Here is a 26,008-nt window from a genome sequence, read left to right as displayed (position 1 = left end):
ATTATGAACACTTTATTCCAGGAAAGCCCTCCCTGAAAACAATCACCATGGAAGAAAAGTCCATGGTTTTTCACCCCCCAAGAAAAACAGCCAAATTTCTCTTTCTATCCCAGAGCCCTAAATGTCTAAATTCCCAAGCCGAGTTTTTCTTTAAGACATGCAAGGCTTTAAGCAAAGTTTATTTAAAGTAATTTCAGTCATTTAATGCATGCCGGAAAACGAGAAAGGTCTTTCTTTACCACCCCAACCACAGGATCAACCCATTACGAAGCAGAGTTCCTCGCGGCTATATAAACACCGGGGTGGCAGCGTGCTGCTCCCTTGCAGGGACACGATATCTACCACACTGTCCCCTCCTGCCCTCCTACCCAATTGGCCTGCCTTCCTGTGCGAGCTGTGGGCTGTTTGTTCAGCTGTGTTTGGAGGCAGCAGGGACTACTGCCAAGCACATTTCAGCAGCCCATGGCTTGCTGATGAACTCAGATATATATTTTAGAAAAATACTTCTAAAGATTTGAAGGCTGAGATTTACTTACGTCTGATGCTTGTGTTTTACCACACACACGGCGCACGAAAACTGTGGGACTTCTGAGCTGACTGTGATTTTATAACGTTAAAGTTGTTTAATTAGCAACTGGGCTGAAGTGACAAATGCTGCTGAACTCGTGACCTGCGCTTCCTAAGTCAATTCATGAGTGCTGGCTAAACTGTTAAAAACAACACTCATCTTAATTCCTTCTCACTCGACCTGTGCCTCTCTGACAGAAGCAGGTGTTTCATTATGCTACATCACATAAAACACGTGATTCAGATACTTTCCGGAGGCATCCATGTGTTTGCTCTCCTTTATGATGCAAAGATGAAAGCGCTGCTTTTTGACCCATTTCATCCCCCAGGAGCTGGTGAGCACCCACGTTCAGAGCACAGCTTCTTAGGGTCGAGCAGATATTCTCCCCTGGGTCTCCTCCTCGGCAAACCTCGGGAACCACAGCCAGTGGCATCCCCATTGACTTCATCATGTTGTGCTCCACCAAGGCCATCTACAAGGCTTAATCCATGGTACCAGAGTTTCCGCGTGTAACTGGGAGGTTAACTATAAGCAAAATCACTTTCAGTCCAACAGTGGAGCAAGGCTGTATCATAATCAACAGCTTCCCAGGAAAACAGTCCTGCTGCCTTGTTTTTCCTCCTACGTGCACCAAACCCTCACCACTTTCCTCTGCCTGCATTGTAAAAATCCATAGCCAGGAGGTAAGGAATTTGGTTCAAATACCATTATCTCAAAAGCAAGAAGACTCAATCAGTACTTTATCCAAGGACACATCCTTGTGCGTGTGTATTAAAAATGAAGTATTATTCATCATGTTTTATTTTCAGAGTTCAATATTTTGCATTTTTCTAGAGCTGCATGACCTCCCTGATGCCTACACACTCCAAGCAGCCACACCTCTCAACTCCAGCAAACGTGTTATGAAAATGGAAAATAAAAAATGAACGAAGATCCCACAATTTAGTAAATGAGCAAAGCAGAATTGTATAATTTTAAAGCATGGATCCAGCTAACAATTTGAAATATTCCATATTAAAATATGCAGCTGCTCAAAAAGCTCAAATGGAAATAAAACAGAGTGGAATATTTTCTATTAATCACGAGGATGCCCTTAAAGCATGTTAGAAAATATTAAAAAATAATTTTAGTGTCCCTGTAACTTCAGGACATTTTATGTAGCTCAATTCTTCAAAACTAACATAAAAAGCACAAAATATCATCCTATCTAAAGTAATTTCGAGTAATGAAATATAAAAACATTATAAATCTATTAAATATTCTACAGACTTTAAAATGTCCATCAACAGGGTTGTTAGAAGCTCAGTGTCTTAGAAACACAAAACTGCACAATTTAAGTGGTGTAAGAGCACAAGAGCTTTTTAATGTATCCTTCTTTAAAAGAGAAGCACTTAAATTTCAAGCTCCCAAGACAGATTTCCCAACACCTGAAGGCACAGTCCCTCCTCGAGTTAAAAAATAACAATCAATCCTTTCTTTCTTTCCGCTCAGACTTCTACTCCAAGATGCCACATTACACGTCCTGCAGTCCACAGAAAGCTGAGCTCAGGGCCCAGAATTACCATCACGGAGAGGTCCTCAAGCTTCACCAGCTATTGCTGATTATAAGCAACTAAGGGAAGAAAAAAAAAATACAACCACCGTACTGTCTGTTCTCGGTTTCACAGGTACAGCTATGGGTTAAAGCCTGCATGGGTCACTCTTAAATTACTAAGAATTATGGCAGATGGTTTATTACAACAAGCAACGTGGGTGGTAAGAGTCCTGAATGCCACCTTTGCTCATTCTGCACAAACATGTAACAGGATATATTCATTTTTAAGAAAAACGCCAGAATCAGAATTGTTCCAGTCTATTTAATTAGGTCATACACCTCAATGAACTCTCCTTTCACAAAAGCCCAAGAATCAATAAATTATCCCCATATAACAGACTATATCACTTCTGTAGGCCCAACACGCTTCCTTTCCTTCATGTTTTTCATAAGGCACCAAGATAAATGTTTATTTTGGATTCCTGGGAAAAAGTCTGTCTTTCCCATTACCTCAATCCGAACAGAACACAACGTGGACTCAAATGCAGGGACCTCAGAAATTAAAAAGCAGAAATTTTCTTTTTAATCAATACAGGGGATATTATCAACAGGCTTCCAGAAACCACCAGAATTTACCTATGTTTAATTTACCCTCGCTAAAGCAATTCGTATAAATATTACAGCGTGCACAGCTCCATAAAAAGGATCATTCACAGGACATCCATTCCCAATATCCATACTGTTGAGGGCATTGGAAATGCCTAACGTCTACTGCGTTAAAGAGGTGGCATGATTTTTTTTCCCCCCAGTGTTTGAAAAGTTCATTTCTAGAAACAGGATTTGATTGCTTTTATATAGCTTCTCCTTTGTTTCCACGTTTAAAATTAACAGTTTTTAAATATGAAACAAATTAGAGCAAGCATCCATCAAGCAGCTAATAGTTTCTACAGCCCCTTTTAACAATTGTGTTATGTCCCATTATGGAAACAGACCCAAGTAATCACAGTTTTATTGAGCAGTACCATTTCCCTCCCAGCTCTTTCTATGGCTAGGACAGGACAGAAACTTCATTTTGGACAAGTAATTTTGATACATTCGATGCAAAAACAACAACGTGGGCTTTTTTATTGTACAAAATATTTTCTGATCATAAAGGGTGTTTTCTTTTCCTGGTTTTTACAGAGTCTGCATTTTAAGCAGATTGTAACTATCCACCAGGGATCACCATAAGAAACTCTTTCACAGAAACAGAGGGGAAAATGGTAAATGTTAAATCACTTCAAATGAACAGGATGCTTTTTCTGCTTATGCCAGGTACTGAGTTCAGTAGCAGGCCAAGGCAGAGACATGATGTTCTTTGCTGCTAGACTCACCAGAGTTAGGCTGACCTCTTTCACACTTGGAAGACACCAAAAGACCAAAAAAAAAAAAAGGTTGCTCTTTTTAGGGCAGGGAGCTGGAGATTCCACACACACACACCCTTCAGTTCACATTTGACACCTCTAAAAAAGAGCTGGAATTTTCAGACGTGGGTAAACATCCCACCTCAGCCCCCTGAGCCAGCTTGCCTTCCTTCCCGGTAACTTTGTGCTGTGGAGAATAAAACCTCACGTATTTGGAGCAATGTTCAGCACGCTAAGCAGAATCCTGTGAGCCTGACCACACACACACACACCACGAGACAACTCTAGCAGTAATTAATGAGAGCAGATAGCTTTAACTCAGCTATAAGGGCATAATGGGTGCCAGTCCTGTCCCACTTTCCTTTTCTTCCTACACTGTCGAAACTGTGGGTCCGCAACCTCCTTTTCTCTTGAAACAGCAGCCTGTTTCCTGTCCAAAATTTGCAGTCCTCACGCTCCTTGTGTAAACCAACTGCTTCCACACCAGTCTGTGCCCCAGGAGAATATCCTAGCCAGATCAGTTGATAAGCTTCTTGAAATACACGAAAATCACCTGCACTGTCTCCTACACCACACAATTGCTACACCACTGATAGGCTGCATCCTTTCCTGGGGATGGAAACCACAGCTGCCTCGCTGCACTTTTGTACATGCTTTCTGTTTAACATATCCATCTGCTGTCTCATGTTGTATTTATATTATATCCACAGGAGAGAACATTTGTGTTTTTGTGTGCGAAGGCCACAGCAAAGGAGCCATGACACCAGGAATATCACAAGAGTGACAAAAATCCCATTCCTGCGTTCACAGCTTGTAACACACTTACTTGAGGGCCACATTTCTTTTCTGAGAGTTGTTACTAAGAAGCTAAGAAGCTGTGGTCTTCAACCGTGAGCCTCTTCAAGACGCCTAAATGGTGGGACACACGAATACATATGGTTAACACGTCACACTGCTAATTGCATTGGCTGGAGGGGACGCACAACGCTGCCCAGCTGATGGATTAATGTAAAAATCAATGTCCTGAAGAACTTTAAACAAACAGAATCAGCAACGATTCTGTTTGTTCTAAGCTTAGAAGTACCTACTTAATTTACAACATCTGTAATTAGGGTTAATATGGTCCAGGTGCTAAGCCATTTTAATATCACTTGTTCCTAGCACAAACCTCAAAGCTGCTTTTCTGAAGCCTACGAACTGCATTTGGTAGTGTAAAGATGGGAATTCCGTGATCCCACTTGCTTAAACTATTTAATAACCTGCCTATATTTTCCACACATCAAATAAATGAAGTGGAATACAAAAGGTACCATCTGTTTCTTTCTCTGTTTAACATAAGAGGATTACATTCTAAACAAATACATTTAGGAATTCTTTTTAGGAATTTGTTAAGCTGAACACAGCTAATCAAGGCAGCAAAAATCTTGTGTATTTCCAGAATGACCTCTTTGTTTGACCTGAAAATCGTGTATATTATTTTAAGTTTCTGCACATGCAAAATCTATGTGATGAAAGTCCCACTCTTTTTTTTTTTTTCTTTTTTTTTCCTCCCTCTTCGTTTTCTTTATTAAAGTTTCTTAAAAAGCAAACGTATGTTTGGGAAACTCAGCACAGCAAAGGTTTGAGATGAATGTTTTTAACACAAATAAGTTCTCTTCTGCAATCAGCAGTTAGAAGCAAAGGGGTGAAACGTGCCCATGAGTGCTACACTTTGATTAAGTATCAAGTCAGCAGCTTCACGTGATTTCTAATTGACTAATCCACAATAAACCAGGTAGATCCACTGATCAGTTGAATGCTGAATATTGGACTTTATAAAGCATCAGCCAAAGGATCCAGTGCTCAGAATACAGATATATCCTCTTCTCCCTTAATTTCTCAACTTGCAGAAAAACAAGGTTTTAAAGACTAATGAATATAACTGGGAAAACATTTCATTTCTTTTATACGTATTGAATAGTTTAAGAAAACCATGGAAGATAAACATTCTTACTGACAGACAGGAGGATAACCTTCAGCTATAATTTCCCAAAGCAAGTATTCTTTCTCGTTTTCACTGGAATTTAGTTACCTTACTCCAAAATGCAGAAGTAGAATCACATTTTACTCTTCCATGCATAATACATTTTGGAATCCTGTTGCATACTGATGTAGAAGATATTTCTTCTGGAGAGTTTGATGGAAAACAAATTAAACAAAAGAGCTGACAGTCTGGGGAGAAATGGTCAAATCTCAGACTGATACTGTTCCCAGCAGACTGCAGAGCTAGACCTGGCACAGAACATACGGCTATTTAACACAACACGCTGGCCAGAGTTCGCTGACCCATTCTCACAGTCCCAGCAACTTAACGGGACTTGGTTCCACTTGCCTGCCTAGAGCACTTGGCAGGAATACACCACTTGAAACTCTTCTTTCTTTTTAATTACTTTTGCTGCCTCTCCCCAAAGAGATTCCACAGACCACTAACTATCCTTCCCAAAACCGCTGCTCTGCTCTCTCACAGGAATAACTCCCGTCGCTGTCTTCTTGGGATCTCAGGAACGTCTAGGTCACGCATAAGCATGCCAGACCCATACCTGCTACACGCTGCATGTCCGGCCCCTGAAAGACTCCTACAGACAACATCACATTGGAAATGTTTTTTTTTGTTGTTGCTTTTTTTTTTTTTTTTACATTTACTTTATCCCGCATCACAGCATCTCTATCCTCCAAAATAAATCCCCAGAACTCAGTATTCTCTCCAGCTCATGTTTTCTGAGCTATATCTAGTCAAGTCCCAGGCACCAGCTCTGAGCATTTTTAATCACCTTGTGCACTGATTTTCCCTCTGCTGTCAGGAAAACTATGCTTCTCCTCTCTCGATCACAACAACTTCTTCAACATAATTTGAAAAGCAGTAGCAGCAAGGAAACCTAACGCAGCAGCAGCCAGCTGCTTGGATATGAGATCAGATGATATTCCAGGAGCTTACTGTTGTATGTTGCATGTGACAGACCAGGAAGTCAGCAGGTTTTTTTTTCCAGAATTAGTCGCCCATTATCAATGCTGCTAACGCAGATCAGTGCTTCAAAAAATGCAACAAAAGACAAACGAGGACTGAATGAATGTTTTAGAGACTGAAATTAGGCAATGGGACTAAACAATGATTGTACGTGCACGCAATTGTCCACGTGCATTTAAAAAAATCTAAGGGGTTAACAGTGAGTCATTTTAGTTAATAAAAATAGGGGGAAAAAAAAAGAGAAAAAAAGTTCAGTACAATCACCAGAGGAAGCTTCCCGAGCATGAAATCCATGAGGTTTTGTAAATCCTCCCCATTGTCCCTTTCTACGTCCAGTGCTCAACCTGACAGGACACAATACAGAACAACACAGCCTTCAGTACAATTCTGTAGTGGCAGGAAAAATCATGAAATCAACTACTACTGCCGTCCCAAAACTTAGCCTGGAGATTGATGATGGAACAGCACCACCTAGTTATAAAACCAGGAACAGGAACAGCTGCATCTCATGTTCTCACAAGTGCCAGCTCAACATACACTCCAGTAATGAGCTTTAGAGCTACTGCATAAACACAGCAATATCACCTTTAAACCCTTCTTTTCTCCAAACAGCTATATAAAGACAGAACTTACTCAGCAGGCAAATTTTCACATCAGACATTCATTAGAAATAGCCAACAGCACTTAAATGATCAGTACGTAGGCAATACAAGCTGCATGTTTATAATAAATGGTACATAATTCAGCAACTTAGGCTAAGCTGTGTCAATTTATAATGTAACATGAGCAAAGGTGTTTTCCCATATTAGGAAGAATTAATTTTCTTCTTTAATCTCAGCCCTTGCAATACGTGAAAGGGATTTTTGTCAGCCGGGCAGGCCTGGATCTCAGACAGTCTCAAACTTCAGATAGGAAGATAACCCACAGCTCTGATCTACCTCCCTGTTTTTCTCAGCGTGTTGGGGATGGCATGAAAAAGGCTGGTTTGTGGGACAGCATAACCTACTACTACTAAACAAGAAAGCATGTAGGAGTGTCTCTATATATTAGAGAAGTGTTGATTTTACCCTCCCAAAACTGCAACCCTAAAAAGTTATGACTGTGTCCCTTCTGCTGCAGATTGCTAGAAGCAATTATGAAGTAATTGCCTCTGAAGAATGAAGAACAAGATATAGATAAAAATATTTTTTTAAGCAGCCTACTGTCTACCACACTTTCAGTCCCTCAGGGACTTTTTTTTTTTTCCAGCTGTGCATTTTACTCATTGCCAAATAACTATATTTGATAAAATGAAAAGAGGCAGTGAAATGGTCAAGGCTTCAAAAAGTCACTACTGATTTCAGAGAACTATTTGAAAGAGCTTGATACTCAGCACTGTGAGAAGTTTAACTCTTGAGGTCTGAGTCATGGCACCTTATCAAACTGCAGCATGCCAAATCATGGATCATTCCCCCCCAGAAATAGAATATGGTTGGTAAAAAACTACAATACTGAATTAACATTAAAAGAGACGTGCAACTGAAGATATAAGAGTTCTTGAATAGTATTTGCCTTTCCAAAATGTGGTGTATGTCTGTATTTTTGTAACAGCATTCTGAACTGCACTCCTCAGCGTCTCCTCATCAGCACAACAAACTACCTCATTGATTTAAAAACTTGCCAAAGGGTCAATGGACCAAAAAACTCAATCTAAAAATGCCCCCCTACCTTTTGCTGCTTCTTGCAACATGAGCTTTACAAAGCTAAAAGGGCAAAAGCTTTCCAGTTGTGACAAGAAGACGTTAAAATCTTGGTGTTTCAACCATTTGCTTTTTTTTTTTTTTTTTTAAAAAAACCCTGCTAGACCTTTTCTAGATCCTTTTTAAGCTGTCAATCCCCTCCCCCCCAAGGAGGAAAAAACAAAACAAAAAGAAAAACAAAAAATCATAAAAGCCATACACACCTAGTTCTTTCCCTTTCCCAACTGCTGGCTGGGGAAATAAAATAAAATCACTTCATAGATTCAGAGTGTAACATTGGGGTGTGCTAGATGTTACTAGGGTAACATCCAGCGATATGAAAACACTCTATATGGTTAACTGCACCAGAGGTCTTATTTTTTTAGGCAATGATAACAGTTGTCGGGCAACAGGACACTGTTCTTCATATGCCTAGAGGACAATTAAGATTGAAATAATAATGCTGCAGCTGTACAAATGTAAAGTATGTCCTACTACATCTAGGGCAAGGCTGAAATCAGCAGACTTTGTTCCGGAAAAAGAACAGGCTAAAGACTACCTGAAAAAGTTCTGGATTTTATTCAGCGTTTCAGTAAACACAAGAAGTCAAGTTGAGAAGGAGCACAATGCAGAGAATGTAAAGGACTGAAAGAGGAAAACAATGGTAACACATGAGGGAAATAAGTTCGGTCAAAAATAGGAAAAAAAATCAGTAAGGGAGAGAAAAGGTCACTATTACAATATTTAATATTCATGATTCTTTAAAGGCTGTTACCATCTTACCCTCTCTGTTGTCTTCGATGATTTTGGTGATGATTCATAATCTTTCTTTGTTTCTAAGATCTTTTTTACAAGCCCACCTGGTGAAAATCAGTACATTTCTCAGCATTGGTTGACACTATAATATTATCCAGAATATTCAGACAACAACATTAAAACCAACAAGAACAGCATTCTGTTATGTATTTTAATTACTCAGATACAAGGTATTTTTTGATCTATTTTCTCCAGTATCTTTTTATATACACATACATATACATATTCCTTTGATAGGATTTTTTTGATACAGATAAATACACCTGCCTAAGTTACATCTGATTTAACCATAATGAATCAAAGCCTCTGAATCAGAGATCACAAGAAAGCATAACTATTTTAAAGAACCAGCATATGAATTTTTCTAGAAGCTTTTCCATAACCTGCATTCAACAACCAATCCCATCTCGTCTCTCTGAGAGATGTAAACAGTGACACTGCATTTGACATCAGCTGTAAATCCTGCTGCTCAGCTAACAAGGTGGTATTTGATAAATATTTCCTGGTTGTCTTGCAAAAGTTGCAAGCTCCTGTCCCTTCGTGAAGTTTATTCTATACATTTATGTATACAAATATATATAAAAGCAAACAAACATACCGTGCTTTTCATCCTCGACCAGTTCCACTTCTGGCTCCTACACATGCAGGAAAGAAAGCTTTAGTTGCAAAAAGTTAACATTGCTGTAACATACAACTAGTCAAAGAAACATTTAGCTAGAAGCTACTTTAAAAAAGAAAGCTACAAAGCGTGGAAAAAAGGTGCTATAATTGCAACATTAACAGACCGTTTCCATCTCTGGCATTTCAGGCACTGGTGGGGCTGCCTCCACCACAAACTGGTCATCATCATCATTAGAAATCTGCTGGTCTGTGATCACATTTGGGACTGTTTTACCACTACCACTCCTGAAAGAGACAAAACAAAAATGAAAATCTATTAAGATCTGTCCAATCCCATTAAGAACTATTCAGAATAAAGGAGACAGCAGCTCTCTCCCTTCCTCCCATAACATAAAGCAGCACGTAAAGTTCTGTCATTTCCAGTCACAATCCAATTCTGAAAACGGTCAGCCATCCTCCTCTCACAACAGGACACTACTCTCCTTCTGGACACACTGCTTTAGTGCTCCGCATTTAATAGAGGTCACCCATAAGCCATTTGGGCCATCATTTCAAGTGGCTGTTTCAGCCTTCTGGAGCATGCAATATTCACTCTATGTTTTACAGAACTCTTCTAGTAGTAGCTTAATGTTCTAGCCTTACCTGTTTCAGAGTTCCCAAAGGCAAAAAAAAAAAATAATAAAATGTATCTTTGAACTTGCAGATGCGGCTACTAAATGTAACTTTTAGATAATGCACTGGATTTGGGGAAACAGTAAACAAATAAAGCAGGCTTGAATTTTCTAATCTGAATCAATGAGCAGTAAGGTGATTCCCCACTAATGCTATACAGGGGCAGGGGATGGACAGAAAATATAATGCTGTGGCATGAGAGCTGGCAAAGTCTGCTCTGCCACCTCTCACGTTCCTTACCTTTCTGGAAGTAAGGCCTCTGTGCTTTCTTGACGTTTTACTATTCGAGGCGGTGCTGGTCTCGCACTGCTGGGACGGGGAATACGTCTGCAAGAACAGAGATCTTTCCATTTATATTTTAAAAGGAAGCCTCATATGTCCCCCAGAGAGACAGACATGCATATACAGATGAACTCAGTAATTTAGTTGATGCATAAAAACACTCAAAACATTCACAGTATATAATCCAATATAGTAATACCTTCTATCCTAGTGGGAGTCTAGGAAAAATCAAAATCTAGGAAGTGTGACCTTAAAGAAAAAGATTACGATTTTGCGTAGAACCACCTCTTGATTTGTATCCAGGTTATTTTTTTTAGTGAGACAACAGTAATTTAGCATTAACAACAAATTTAGCATTAGAAATACATGCTGCGTTGCAAAAGGAAAAAAGCGATACAATTGCAATAGCCTTTTTTTGGGCAAAGAAAAAGTAAATTGGCATTTGAAAGTCAAGTTCATCTTACCCTTAACACAATACTTTGGAAATGCATCTGCATAATGCAATGTTCTTCTCAATAGACACTCCACACATCCCTCTTACTTTAATAAGATTGCATCAAAGCACTTCATGGATTATGAAAATAAGTCCAAAACACTTCAAAATGCTAGTTTTGTTTGTAGAAGGAAAGGAAAATGAACAAAATTTCAAATTGACTGAATTACCTCCTGACACCATCACAGCTTCATTCAGACAGAATAAAGAAAAGAAACAAACCTTTGGATAGCCTGAGGAGGAAGATCATCGGGTACTTCACCATTTTCAGACACTGCAGGCTTTTCAGGAGCAATGTTCTCTGCTTCTTCTTCTATTAAATGAAAATTAAAAAAAAGTGTAATTTTGGCTTAGTTGTCAAAGTTGCAAAGAAAAATCTAACTTTTCTTTACAACAGTACTTCAAATCTCATCAGCACTATAATTTATGCTAATGAAATACATCATATGACAAACTTTATAAATAAAACTCTATTCGCTTATATAAAAGTTAAATATCTTACGAATTTCTAGTTCTTAGACACCTCAGAGTATTCACAATTCAAAAGGGACACAGCAAAAACGTTTAAACTTTCATTTTTTATTTGTTTCTTAATATCGTGAAATTCCCTCATATGTTTAAATGACATCATCTCACTTGGTTCTTTCATAATTTCACGGCAATGTCTGCAGTATTTCAAGCTGCTCATTCTACAAAGTCACGAGAGAAAAAAAAAAAAAAGGTTTTAAAACTGTATCTCTACATTGATTTTTTAAAACCTTGATTTTATTTACATTAATTTAACTCCTTATTTTCTGTTACTGTTGGTCTTAGTTGACCCTGACCTGAACAGGGCTGAAATGGAGCAGCTGACCTCCAAAAACCCCTTCCAACCTGAAGGATCCTATGGCTGGAGGATGAGTGTGTATTCTATCATTCCTCCACTCTGATGCTCTCCGTAGGGCTGACCCATTTGCTGTTGAAACTGGACAGACGATGCAGCTGACAACATGACCCCACACCTTCCAAGCTCAGGTTGGACCACCCTCCACAACAGCAGAGAAGGTAAGTGGCCTCTTTGCCCTGACAATCTAACTGAGCAGGCATCATTCACCACTTTCTGCCTTAACGTTGCTACAAAATACTTATGGTAGGTAAAAAGCATTTGATATCCTTCAATTCCATCTAGAAAACTTGCTCAGATGAACTCCCTGTCAGTAAGCATTGCTCCTGTGTAATGCCACACACACAAAAGACATCTCTAACACTATTTCTTCCATCCTAGCATGTCTCAGCTCTGAAATCACCAATGAATGGCACCAAAGGCCAAGCCATACTGACTTTTACAGACCCAAATCTAGGTAAAGAAACAGTTTCCTTTCTCAGAGTCTTGTATTCCACCTCCCTAATGTGTTTGTGTGTTCTCTGAACAGCCATTTCACTTGTTGGACCTTCACATTTAAAACTACTAAGTAGTTTGATACAGTATTTTGAAGAAACTTTATCTTTAAACAGTGTATTAATCCTACACATAGTCTACTGGAGAACATACGGAAGATACATAAATACCCTTACCTTAGAAAGCACTAGATGCACTTAACTAGTAAGCACTATGTTTAGTTTTCCCTCACTCTTACTGGTATGGGGAAAGACAACTGTGCCTCACACAAGTGCTCCCTGCAGTAAGACACCAGGCCTGAGCCCAAAGGGTTTGCCCGGTTGCTGGCTGTATCATAAACTTCCTATACTTCCCAGGGTGGCTCAATTAGCACAGCTGCCTAATGGGTGTGATAGGGGTTTCCAAATCCTCCTTCTGCACGGCAAAAGGCATTTTAGCACACGATGGAGATCACGAAACAACTACGAATGGCACAGCTTTACTTCTCGTTCCGAAACACCACCACGCATCCTAGACACAGCTGGTTCCTGCCGCTCTGTGGGAAGCTCCTGCAGTCCCCTCGTGCCTCTATACACACCTGACCCCAAGAAAAAATGCCTACAAGGATCCCTATTTCTGTTTTCAAGTCAACAGCTACCATCAAGCAAGGAGTGCACACTGCTAAATAATTTAGCTTTTGGAACAGCAGCAGCTGTACCCAGGGCTTCTGCTGATTTCTTGCTCTCGCTGCACCTTGACACGTATCACGCTGGCTTCACACAGACAGAAAGCCGATGGCTGACAAGAATCCTTCAAGAATTCAGCTACTCTGTGTTAAAAACCTCACTCCCCTGGTTCATCCCAGCTCCGACGATGCCTCAGCACGATGCTGCGACGTGCACAGAGCCGAGCCAGGCAGGCCCTGGGGCTGCCAGGGGATTTCTACACTCACCCTTTGTTACTGGCCCAATTCTCCAGCAGTTGTAGGGGAGTTTTGTTGGAATAAAACTTTCAGCTCTAATCCAAACAGAAGCCACAAACACAAGTAACAGAGCACAGCAATGTCCCGCACTGACATTAAGAAAATGGAAAGTGCACATTTTATTGAACTGGTTATTAATAATAATGACCTGTAACACATTGCAAGAAGCTCCTCACAATACCTGCTTATTGTCAAGCTAAAAACCATAAAGTGCTCATAAACCATTACTTTTTTTTTTTTTTTCCTTAGCAAAGCACTTAACTGAAGCACAAAAGCACTTTCATAGATGGCTTTTTGCTATTCTTTTAACTAAAAACTACTTGAATAAAGTCTACTCAAAGTATGCAAACACAAATTGTATTTTTATTCAGTTTTTAAAAAAATCTTTAATGTATAGCATTAGAGGTTAAGAGTCCCACAGAAGTGCTTTATTTATCAAAAAGCACCGCTTTATTTCTACCAGAAGTTTTTAGCTATCGTTGCTATGCTCACTGCTGGTCTTTTGTCACTCACTATAAGCTCAACTGATCCTGAGTCACTGGCAAATCCACCTGGAAATACCAAACATGCCGATTTTTCAGAGAAGCTATATGTAATCCTTAAAAATAATCTGACCAAATGAGACATGAAAAATACACACTCAACTACAACCAGCTTCGGACTCGAGATCTACTGCCAGAGCCAGGAGAACGGGGACAAACACAAGGGATTGTTTCCAGCAACTTGCACCGCAGTGCTACAGACATCGATGTTCTTCTGGTCATTAAGCAGATCAAACATCAGAAACAAAACGTTTTTAAGAAGCTAAAATACAGCGGAGGATCAAAACAATTGCGTGGATAGAATATCTGAACAGACAGTCCTGAAAGTTAAAGGAGCTGTGCAAAAAGGTACAACGGATGATTAAAGGGGTAAAGCCATGCCAACCTACCTTGCACTGCTACAAGCACAGGGGTTGCTTTCCTTCAAGGAGCAGTTTACACAGCCCCAAACATAAATTAAAGGTCCAGAGGAAATTCAGAAACAGCTCACAAATTTATTTATTTATTTAGTAGCCACAAGTACTGTGCGCGCTCTTGAAAACCCTGTAGGAGAATGGAGTTCAGCTCCTCCCTGACTAACCTCCAAAGGCACAGCTGCTGGGGAAGGACACCAACTGTGGTTTTCAAGCAGTCTCAACACCCAGCTCCCATTTAACTCCACTGGAGTATAAATCTAATGCATAGTTAATCAACCTAAATGCTAACATGGCCCAGCTGCACAAGCAACAGATGCAGTGTTTAAACATCTTGCAAGGACTGATGGATGGCATGCTTTGACAAACAGAGCCAAGTTTCAGTAGCTTCCTAAATGCTTTTGCAAGTGTAAACTGGCACTGCCACCAAAAAAATCCTGCTTCCATGCTTCCCACTCCTTCCTGTTAACACACAGGTTCACACACTGCTTAAAGAATGGCCTCGACATGACTTGGTGTAAGGCGCTGCCCTCCCAGCGTCTGTGGAAAGGAGGTTCACATTTTGTATGGGTCAGGTGAGTGGCAGGAGCTGTGGTGGCTCAGCTGAAGGTCCCGGCGCCTCCTGAAGCTCCCCAAGGAGGAGCCCCCCCAGGCTCTGGGCAGCCTGTGCCAGGGCTGCGGCACCCGCCCAGCCCAGCAGTGCTGCCTGGTGCTCAGAGGGAGCCTCCTGGGCTCCAGGCTGTGCCCAGGGCCTCTCAGCCTGGTGCTGGGCACTACTGGATGGAGCCCGGCTCCTCCTTCATTGCATCCTTTGGAAACTTTCATTTGCAGTTACAAGAATAACACAGAAAGAAGGAACAGGTCGCTTCTGACTTATGCTGATTACTGCAAAAATATGCGTTCAACTTAGCTATCTGCAATGACTGCTGTTATAAATTGTTGTAAGTGATTTTGCATTCCAATTGGGAAAGCAATTTAATGTGTGAAAGAAATTTTCATTCCTGTAAGAACTTACAGAAAATTAAGGTTCACTAATGTACCAGTACTTTACACTCTTACTGAACAAAGCTGAAAATACAACTTGTATTTTATACCACCTGAAAATCTGATCCAAATCAATAATGAACCTGGGGGTATTTCTCTCACACACATTCAAATTGGAAATACAGAAATATAAAATTGTATTCCATAGCAGATGCATTCCAATGGACAAGACAGCTCCAAAAGATAAAAGGAATTAGCATAGAAGTTCTCCCAGTTGTGTAAAGTCACGCAAGTGTCTTGGCCAACTGTCTACATTTCATTGGACTGACCCAGCTATGAGGCCCTAAAGGCCACAGGTGGACTGGGAAACAGCCTTTGACCTCCCACATACATGGCATCAACTCTCCTAACTAGGTCAAGCATCTGGATCTGGAGAAAATAAAAACACAGCTTTTTGCTTAAGTGTCAGTTCTTTCTCCTACATTTTGGTTCTATTACTCCGTGTATACTGTATCTGGATACAAATAACTCATTAACAATGGATGCCTTGGGAGCCATACACAACTTTAAAAAAAAATGGAGAAGTAGGAATGCAGAGATGGAATTTGCCTCTAAAATCCTGTAAAATGCAAACACTGAGCAAGACTCCCAAACATTTGCACAAAAAGGCAACATGCAGTGATTCACTTCTTACAAAGAACAAGTCCCCAAGGGATTCAGGTGCATTTTTCCTTGGAACGGTGTAAACTCTGAGAACTTGCATAAGGGTAAGAAAGGATAGAAGGATACTAGACTAGCTTGTTTATCAGGGAACACACGTTTATCCAGCCAGGACATTAATCACAACAGTTGATTAAAATACAAGGGAGCAGTTGGATTGAGTCATTTAACTTAAATCATTTTAACTGCATGGATTCAAGCTTGACCCCAAAGCACTGTAGTTAGACTTTCAAAGGCAGGCAAGCTTTTATTCTTCCTACCATTCTGTTTGACTGCAAGTCCTGGTTCAGCTTTCTCTTGCAGTTTAGCAACATTGTCCTCTGAAATCCCATCTGCCACACTCTTCATCTCTATAGTTCCTAAAAGAAAACAGTTTACAGTTAAATGAAACCACAGATACAACAACAATTTTAAATAAAAAGCCCTGCTAAAGAACTAGTAAGTCTAACAGGTATTTAAGAGCTACCCCACTTTAATAAAACATCTTGAATGCAAATAAATAATATTTAAAGTTCACAAAGGCTTTTTACATGACCACTGATTAAACTCCTTATGTTACTGCAAATTAAAGGCAATTTCTTCAACTGAGAACTGATTTAGAGGTATTTATTAGCCAAATAGCCAGTCACACAATACTGCATTTACCTAACAAAGACTAAGTAATTACTACAACATGCAATGTTGTTTGTGCACTACGTGCAATGCACAACGCACTTCTGTTTGTTTCAAAGGGTTTTGCTTTAAATGCAATTCATACTAAAGCCATTAAGAAATTTCAAGCAAGAAAAGCTTATTTCCAGTATATTAATTCCACAACTTGCTGGTAATACTATAGAAGAATCTAATCCATCACTTTTGATGCTATCTAAAATGGTTATTTTCACTAAAAAATGAAAGACTCTTTTATTTACCAATTCTTTTAAGTTAATTCTCCCACTTGCAACAGAAGAATGTTGACAAAAACAAGGTAACAAGAACTGTAAGAAGAAAGCTGAAGTGCAGGTATACTGGTGATTTCTAAGTTATGTGACAAAGGAAAAAGAGACATTTGGGGCAGAGGGAGACAAAGGAGGAATGATTCAGCACCATTTGTACATGATTCCTGAAAACACAGCTGAGTGTTTAATGTGGAAAAAAAAAAAAAAAAAAAAAAGAACACCATATAATTGGTCACAATACCTACTGAATGGGTAGAATATTTAGCTTTGGTTGAATCAGAATAAATTCAGAAAGAGGAAGATAGAGGAATATATCTGCAGATACAGAGAGAGGGGTACCCAAAGTGCTGCCCAAGAGTTGAACTGAGCATTTCCAAGTCACCTTGTCTGCAAACAAGTAACTGTAACACAAGGGTAAAGGACAGACTCACTGTGCCCCTATCCTCAGGCCACATTTCCACCACCAGAACAAATCAGCAAACAGTGCTGAGTGCTCAGGAAAAGATTTGCCAGACAGAGGCCTGCCTAACACTTAAGGTTGAAGTGGAAGTGTCCAACACTTCCAAAACAGTGATGCAAGTACCACAAGCAGCATAAAGCTGACGCTTTCAGGACATACAGATCGATAGCAGAGGATCTACCCATGCATCCATAACGCTACATAGCCTGTTGCAGCAGCAATGTTGAGTTCTGCTTGCTTATGATAGAAGTAATATACAGCAGCAAATGGCCAAAAGCCTTTTCATTTACCTGTGCTGACAAAGGCCAGGGTGAGGCGCCACTTAATAAATCTGAAACAAGCATTTAAAAAAAAAAAAAAAAATCCTCTCCAGCCTATAGGGCTGTGCCACAAGGCACCCATGAGGTCTGGAGCTTTGCAGAAAAGCCATCCCAACAGTGGAAAGTGAAGTCCTCCACTCCATCAGAAAGGCAGGGTTTAATTCAGAAACTTATTACGTCATGCTATACATTAAAACAATTCCCAAGGCATCCGTTGTTGAAGATACTAACCTGCCACTGATAAACAGCTACTGGCAGAACGGGTACAGACTGTCAGAGAGATGTTGTGGGCTAGACAGATGACTAATGTGATTTCCCAGGGCAGTTCACACATTTCCTTCTGACAGTCTCCAATTATCCAGACAACTAGACCTGACATGACAAGCACTGCTTTCCCTTACTTGTAGAGCTGGTTCAGCTCTCTCTCTGGAGGCTGTTTGAGCACGTCATGAATTGTTGTTTGCTTCCTTTCTGCCTAATAAACCAATATACAGCGAGGTATGCACAACAGACAGCAGGTACGTGTGGTGACATCTCAAAATTAGCCACTGCGGTCCAGCAGGCTGGCAGGTTGCCATTGGGTTATTCCCCAAATTAGTTGTTTTAATTTCTCAGCAAAAAGACTCGGTTTGGCTCCCTCCTGAACATACAATATAACATCCCTGAGAAATCACTGCATAGGTCACAGACTGCAAACCAAGAGCTCTTTGCATTCAAAAGCTGGGTTTATAATAATGTACTGGGTCTGGTAAAACCACCACAAATAAATTCTCCTGGTTTTTATCTCACCCTCTTCTGTGGCATCAATCCTTACTACAGAACCAGCTTTTAATATTCATAGGTGGACGTGCAAGTCTGTGGGCAAATTTCTTCCAATCCACACACACACACCACGAGCATTAACTCCAGAAATAAGCCAACTATTTTCATATGCACAATATTCAGTGTCTTAAAGCAAAGTTGTTCAGATCTCAATTAAGAGCTATTGTAAGTTTAAAAAAATATACGTGTTTAATTTATAAATCAACTTTTAAATTAGCAAAAAAGATCTCTACAACATGAAAACAGCTTTGCTGCAAGGCATGTTGCAATTATGAAATAATTATGGCCTTAGTAATAACATTGACTATAAAAAAAATTGTTCTAATGCCACCAGAAATTTGTTCTTAATATATAGATGTGAGCAATGATGTTACAACTTGTTTTCATTACCAGGACAGCAAACATGCTTGTAATTGCTTAACTGTCCTCCATTTTCCACTTCAGTTCTGTTTATCTAATAGGATGAATTGGCATTCACTAGCCCCTTTCTGCTCGACTTGTATGCATGTAATTATCTCCAGTTAGCATTAGAAAATACAGAAAGCTCTGATTGTCATAATCCATCACTACAGAGAACAGTGAGCAACAGGCATCAGCACAGCTCCAGAGGGTTTTTGCTACCCTCTGGATTACTTGTTGGAGCATCTAAGAGCATTACTCACCTATTGCAACTCTGCCGTACTAGAACAAAGAGGGTTAATGCCCCCAAGTGCTTATCATATAGGTAAACTGACATTTGAGTGCACCGGCCTGCTGCATCATGAAAAAGAAGTATTTTAAAATATTTACCTTAAAGACAAAACATGGGATAAAAGGTAAATCACGTTTCATTTATTAGAATAACTGGATAATGATTTTAAAGAAGAAAAAGAAGAAATGGTCCCATAAAACATGCCATGTCTGGTCACTGTAGTTTAGGGCCTGTCTAGGCTATAAAGAAAATATTCCATTTTGAAAATAAATAAATAAAGTTGTAGGATCAGCTAAGGATCACTAAGTAGTAAAATAAGACTACATTTAATGGAATCCAGATGGTATTTTTCAGCAACAAAATTATTAAAACCTCACAGCATGTAAGTACATGAGATGTGATATAAAATTTTCAATAAGCACTAAGTTGACCTAAGCTCCTAAATAAACACTTGTTTATTTCGGAGCACGCCAAAGTGCCAGAACATTTTAAGGTACTTAAGGTGCCTAAACATCTTTTTATTTTTTCTCAAATTCTTTTGAAGACATGACTATTGATTGTTATGAATACGGTATCTGAGCTCTAATACAGCTTCCCTATTTCAACACGGACATTTATAAACCCACTGAAATGCAAGCCTAAAGAAAACATGGATTCTTGGGAAGACACACAGCAACACAACCTCTTTACATAAGGTTAAAATAGTGACATTGGGAAAGGGCGTGAAGATCCTCGTGCTTCATTAGTCTAAACATAATGAGTCTTTAGCCAAAATTAGCTCTTGTAACAGGTATCAGTTCACAGGTGTTATTGTATCTTCTGAAATGAGATGTTAAACTGATTTATGTACACTGATCCTTCATTAGGAATAAAACTTCAGCTGTCAAGGTGCAAGACCACTGAAAGAAAACTTGAACCATAGTAAATAACCAGGTCACTGACATACAAGTAAAAGGAAAAAGACACTTAGATACGTATGGAAATTGCAGTTATGCTGTCATTGTATGAGCTCTGGTTATTAGCCACTTTTGTTCCTTACCTGTGTGCTTCTCTGGGCTCTTCCTATTGGCTTATTTAAACAGGCTAGCTTTACTACGTTTAGATCCTTTTATTCCTGATGAAAAAGTTTAAGCACTCGGGATACTCTGAAGAGAATCTAGTTTCAAATTAGGATGCAAATACAGTATCGAATACACTTACTAACAACAGCTGGTGACGTAATCAATTACAATCAATGAACCACTGTAAGAGATTATTTCCTTATTTGTAAGTCTTGCACGACTGTCTATTAGATTTAGTTAAAACCACCTCAAGACTAAAATCTTCACTTAAATCTTGCCCAGAGACAACAAGTGAACAATGAGTGGCAGACAAGCAGCGATGTTTCTCGATGATTGTACCATTTGCATGGAGCTCCAGTGAACAAAGATTTGGAAGAGGTTATCATCCAAAGGCCAGTACAAAGGCCTGTACTCCACACCTTCACAGCCTGTATCCATGCACTTCCTAACAAACAAAACTTCCTAACAATCCCACAGCACTGTTAGCATGTGTGACAGCCATGACAGACTTGGCACCAAAGCAAGGACACCACCACTATGGACAACTCATGGCTGGCACAAGGTAGCCTTTTACCGCTTCTCATGTCCTGCTGATAATCCCCAGATACTAAATAAATATCTTGCATTCCTTCCCCTGCACTCCAAGCAGGAATACCACAGGGTTTGGTTCCCTTCTTACATGTGGCTAAGATACTGAGGAAGATGATACGAGACAAGGATTCAGCACTGATGACACCCAGACCACCTTCCCTGCTCCAGCCCAAACCACAAGGTCCCAGTCTGACACCAGTCCTGGTGCAATACAGTTGACCACATTGGCCAAAGTCAAAGTCAACAGATGCCATGCTCCAAAACTCAGAGGAATCTTCTCTAATCAAATGGGTGACAATCCAGGGGTTTTAATTAACAGTTTATCTTCATCTGCTTTCCAGTTTACACCTGGATTACTGCAAGTATCTCAAGTTATGGAAATTACTCAAAAAAAGATTTGGCTAGTCTTGAATTTACACAACCACCTTTTCACTGAAAAAAGCCCAGAAAGTTGAACACAAAATTGTATGGTTTAATGTACAGCTTATCAAATAAATACATCGGGTAATTCCTTTCTGCATTGAACAGTAAAGAGTTAATTCAGAGAACGTGCCTTTTCTTTTTTTTTTTTTTTTTTTTTTTTTGACAAATATGATCTTCTAATCTATAAAGCCAATATTTCTAAAAACCAAACACACAAGGACTTCAGATGCTTGACAAAAGATTAAGAAATTGAGAATATTAATTAAGTCTGAATTCCCTAGCCAAATTTAGGAAGCGCACTCTTCCCAAATATTAGGAAGTAATGAAGTTAAATATTTCAGGGTTCTTAATTATATTATTAGAACCTACAGAAAAGCGTATCTAGCCTCACAAATTTCTTTAATCTTACTAAAACTATCTTAAACAACGTATCATAAGTCTTAAATAAAAATATTGTGCTGGATATTGCTTTATTCTGAGTATTTAAGGAACCTTTACATGTTCCTTTATGTAAAGGTAACATGCAGTATTTTAGTATCTGAGACAATACTGTCCACATACCCTCAGTAACAGAAGAGAAACAAAAATTAAGCCTCCTAAAGTTGTGCAAGGCACGTTTGTCTAACCTTGCTAGATTATGGAGCAAAGAAACATTTTTTTTGTGAAACTAATGGAAAAAGTAATAGCTGTAGAGCAATTAAAAGCACTTTCAGAGAGAAAACTATAAAAATCAAGACGAGGCTGAATTTATATCTGTAATTTTGCTCACAGAAAACGACCAAACTGAACAAAGTACCACTCTCCACATACCAAATATATGCAGAAAAATTGCCTATTGGGTTCATAAATGCAGACTGAGTAAAAACAAGCACTGAAAATAATAAACAAGGATATTTAAGTATTCATGCTGTTCCAGGGTAACAATAACCCTCCAGCATATTTAATAGAAAGAATATCCTTCTCCTAGTTACCTTCTCCTCCGGGTTTGGCGCGTTGCCTTGATCCTTTTGTTGAAGGCTGCCTTGATATTCCTGCAGGACTTTCACTCTTTAAAAAAAAAAAAAAAAAAAAAGCACAAAAAATTATATATTTTTAGTATAGAAATGTATATATTTAGATATAAAATTTAATTACGTGTTGCTTTTCTGTCTACATTTATTATACATAAAATATACATAAAAATGATGCACACATTTAATAATATCTGAAGTCCATTTTCCTCACAAAAGTGCAGATGTTTTAGCTGGATATATGCTAGTTATATACATATTTTTAATGAATTTATACAATTAGATTTCACTATTGTAAAGACAACTTCCAAAAGAGAACTAAGCATCTTCAAGGCAGAGAGATTTTGCAAAACCTGCAGCACACGTGTGATGCCACTACTGGTCTTAGAGTGCTTCACTATCGGTGAGCTACCAAAAGGGATAAGATGCTTAGCATCACCTGCGTGTTTCAGTTGTATCAGACTCAGAATTCTTCTTTAATCTTCTGGGAAATATTTTGAATTTATTTCCAGAATAGAAGCAGACACGAACTAAATCGTGACACTAGACTCACATAGACTTTTACTCAATGGCAACTTCCCGGGACAAGCTAAGAAATGGGACCTGTCAGAAGGACCAGCAAACAAGCAATGGATGACCTGAAGGAGCAAGCAGTACAGAGGATGATAACAGTTCAAAAGTGGAAATATGAAACTGAAGGAAAAATCAGGACATTCATGAAGACGCTGCCCTAAGTCCCAAGTGATTCAGAGAGGCCAGTAAATGAAGGCAGGCAAGCACACTCAAGTTTTTATTATTTTGTTTTCTCTGGATATAGCTTTCACTGCCTGAAGTTAAGAACAGCTGACTGACAACACTTTCTGCAAAGGCACCATGTTACGTGTTTCAGTGGCCATAGGCCCTTGGAAAGGAGCAAGTTAAATCAGCAGGTGCATTTGGCTGGAAGCTGGGAAGGCGATGTGCACGAGCTGCAGCCTCTCAAGTGATGAAGGCAGCACTGGTTCTAGGAGACAAAGCCACAGGGGTCCTCGGAGGCCCGATGTATGAATGGCTAACTGAGCCTACACTCAACATTTGTTGCTAAAAAGGACGCAAACACCTCTAAAAACAACAGAAATACAGGTGATTTATAGAATTTCTATGGATTCGCATTTCTATGCTCTCTATTCCTTGTAATACATCCCCACATCACACTCAAAATCCTGAAATACGTTTAGCACCTCGCTCCTTATCTGCTTTTTTTGTAATCTGTGTGAACTAATAATTCATGCAGTTTGCATTCAAGAACAGCTGCCAACTCTGCTGATAATGTTCATATTCATAACATGAACAAGAATTACATATTCTTCCATTTCTATGCAAATCTTAACATTATGTTCCAATAACACAGGTAATAGAAAACTGCCAAATTACACGATGTAAATGTAATGTTAATTTGCCATAATATCTTATATATATGACAATGTAATATATACGCTGTAAGGGAAAATAATACTACAAAATGTTTCAAAATACAGGATACCAGTAAGGAAATTTACTCAGACTAATTTAGGTGACTATACAAGAGAGAAGCCCACCTCTACATGCCTACAACAATGTACCCTCTGGCCCCACAGGCACAGTACATGAAGGAGAGTGAAGATTACACACCAGGAACATGGTTCTAAGTTTGATCCGAAGGCAAATGTTGCTTCTTTATACACTACAACAAACTACCAGCTCAACAGAAGCTCTCAACAAACAAAGGGGAAGTGACACCACAAAATGATGGTGCGCAAACCATGATAGGGAAGCCAGCAGCTAAGCCATAGTCAGCTCCAGCAATTAGTTTGGGTAATTCAGAAACTACATTTCCTTCACCTTGGCAATGTAATAGAACATGCATATTGAGAATTTCAGGAATCCGGCATTGAATCAGCCAGAGCAGAGCCCTACACCCTACACTTGGCAAAAGTCTAGCCAAGAGCTTGGTATGGAGTCCTGCTTTGACGTAAATTAATCTTGACGTAAAATATCTCCACTGGATTGTTACAATCGTTGTTTGACCCACAACCAAAGCTACCAATATTTTTGTTTTGTTCCTTGGGAAGCACTGCCACATTTTACAGAAATCAGATAGAAGGCCAAAACGCGCAGCTAATACTGAAGTGGTTCATTGTAATTCCTACCACCTTCGGCAATCACAGCCCTACACGAGGAGGAAAGCAAAGCTCCCGTACCATCAGAGCCGGGCTCTACAGGCCTGCAGGCCACATCTGGCACACTCAAGCATTGGCAGCTCCTTGGGTGATGTAATTATTAGCACAGGTGGGGAAGGAGTTGAGAATAGGTGCTGAGGCTTCTGGAGAAGTGGAGTCAGTCATTTATTTATGTCAGGTAGTGGCTGCAAACACCGCTCGACACTTTTGTAGCGCCACATGTGCACGCTGGCAACAGGTGCAAAGTAAAAGCTAAAATTTAATCACTATGGTAGCATACAAAAACATAAATCCCACAATATTTATGACTTGAGCCTTTCCAAAGGGAGATAAAGTAGGTCATTCTTCTTCTGACAAATTCAGAGGTTCCAAGACTTTGAAAAGCAGTAAATGCAGCCATTAAAAAGAAATCTTACACTTCATCTCACACAATGCTGGAAAAAACATATTTAAGTGGAATCCGAGATGGATGTACACACACTTCCCCGTTTTGAGTAATTACATTTCTATTTGGAGAGGATACAGCAGTCTGCTGTAAACCTTCCAGTCTGCTACTTTGTCCTCATTATTATATAGGTTGGTATTCACTCTAAGACGTAAGAAAATAATGATTTGTAACATTTCAGCTGATCAGGAAGAGGAATACACTGTGACAAGACAACCCTGCCAAACGGTTCATTCCTCTTGCCTTCCCTGCAGTCATCAACCTCTACATTGATGAAAGGATGTCACAAACAGCTTCTATCAATAACTTTTACACACAGATGCTTTGATTTTGGGAGGAAAACTACTGCTGAAACTCATTGACAACCCTAACGCCTGCCACTGAAGATGAGCAAAAGCACACAGAGCATGAAACTCACGTTACAGCACTCACACAGCCCCTCAGTTTTCTTAAGATAGCAGCTGGGACCCCACGGCAGCTCACCTTTGTGGGGTAACTCTTTTTTCTGTATTACTATCATGCAGTTTGCCTTGGGGGTGAACCCACAAGGGTTTCTGCCCTCCTAACTAATTCTGTACATGCTTACATACCTCTCCAGCCATGGAAACTACGTACACCAACAGTCAATGGGAAAAAAAAAAAACACTGCCACCCAAGCAAATGAAGGGGACAGCTGATTACATCAACCAGCCACCGTGAATTGCTCCCTGAAATTCATCAGAGTCACTGATAGTTCACTAACAATATATAAGAATTACATCTGTGCAGAGGGATCTTTTTCAATCACCTCTGTTTTGACTGACTTTCCTTCTGATTAGATCCATGGTGCCAGGAGGCATGTTTGCATGTGTACTCTAAGTAATATATACATAGAAAGACAGATCTGTTACATAAATAACACTATTTATACACATACAAACACACTTTTTATTTTTGTGCA

At 39.5% G+C, this 26,008-nt stretch overlaps 1 protein-coding gene across 1 annotated transcript in view; it reads right to left on the bottom strand.

Annotated features, from left to right (window-relative positions):
* TRAF3IP1 (TRAF3 interacting protein 1) overlaps nt 1–26,008 on the bottom strand; it is a gene marked incomplete at its 5' end in the record, with an annotated part of 42,253 nt that overhangs the window by 4,313 nt on the left and 11,932 nt on the right. Inside the window, 7 exons of the mRNA XM_084289033.1 lie at nt 9,011–9,087; nt 9,642–9,678; nt 9,829–9,949; nt 10,577–10,663; nt 11,334–11,424; nt 16,370–16,468; nt 22,387–22,462. Of these exons, the coding sequence (XP_084145159.1) occupies nt 9,011–9,087; nt 9,642–9,678; nt 9,829–9,949; nt 10,577–10,663; nt 11,334–11,424; nt 16,370–16,468; nt 22,387–22,462 (588 nt within the window). The remainder of the gene's footprint in view (nt 1–9,010; nt 9,088–9,641; nt 9,679–9,828; nt 9,950–10,576; nt 10,664–11,333; nt 11,425–16,369; nt 16,469–22,386; nt 22,463–26,008) is intronic.

This window comes from Netta rufina, assembly GCF_964035555.1.
Source record: "Netta rufina genome assembly, chromosome: 6".
Taxonomy (NCBI): Eukaryota; Metazoa; Chordata; class Aves; order Anseriformes; family Anatidae; genus Netta; species Netta rufina.
The sequence above is the reverse complement of the archived record's forward strand: the minus strand, read 5'-3'. Positions and strand labels throughout refer to the sequence as shown.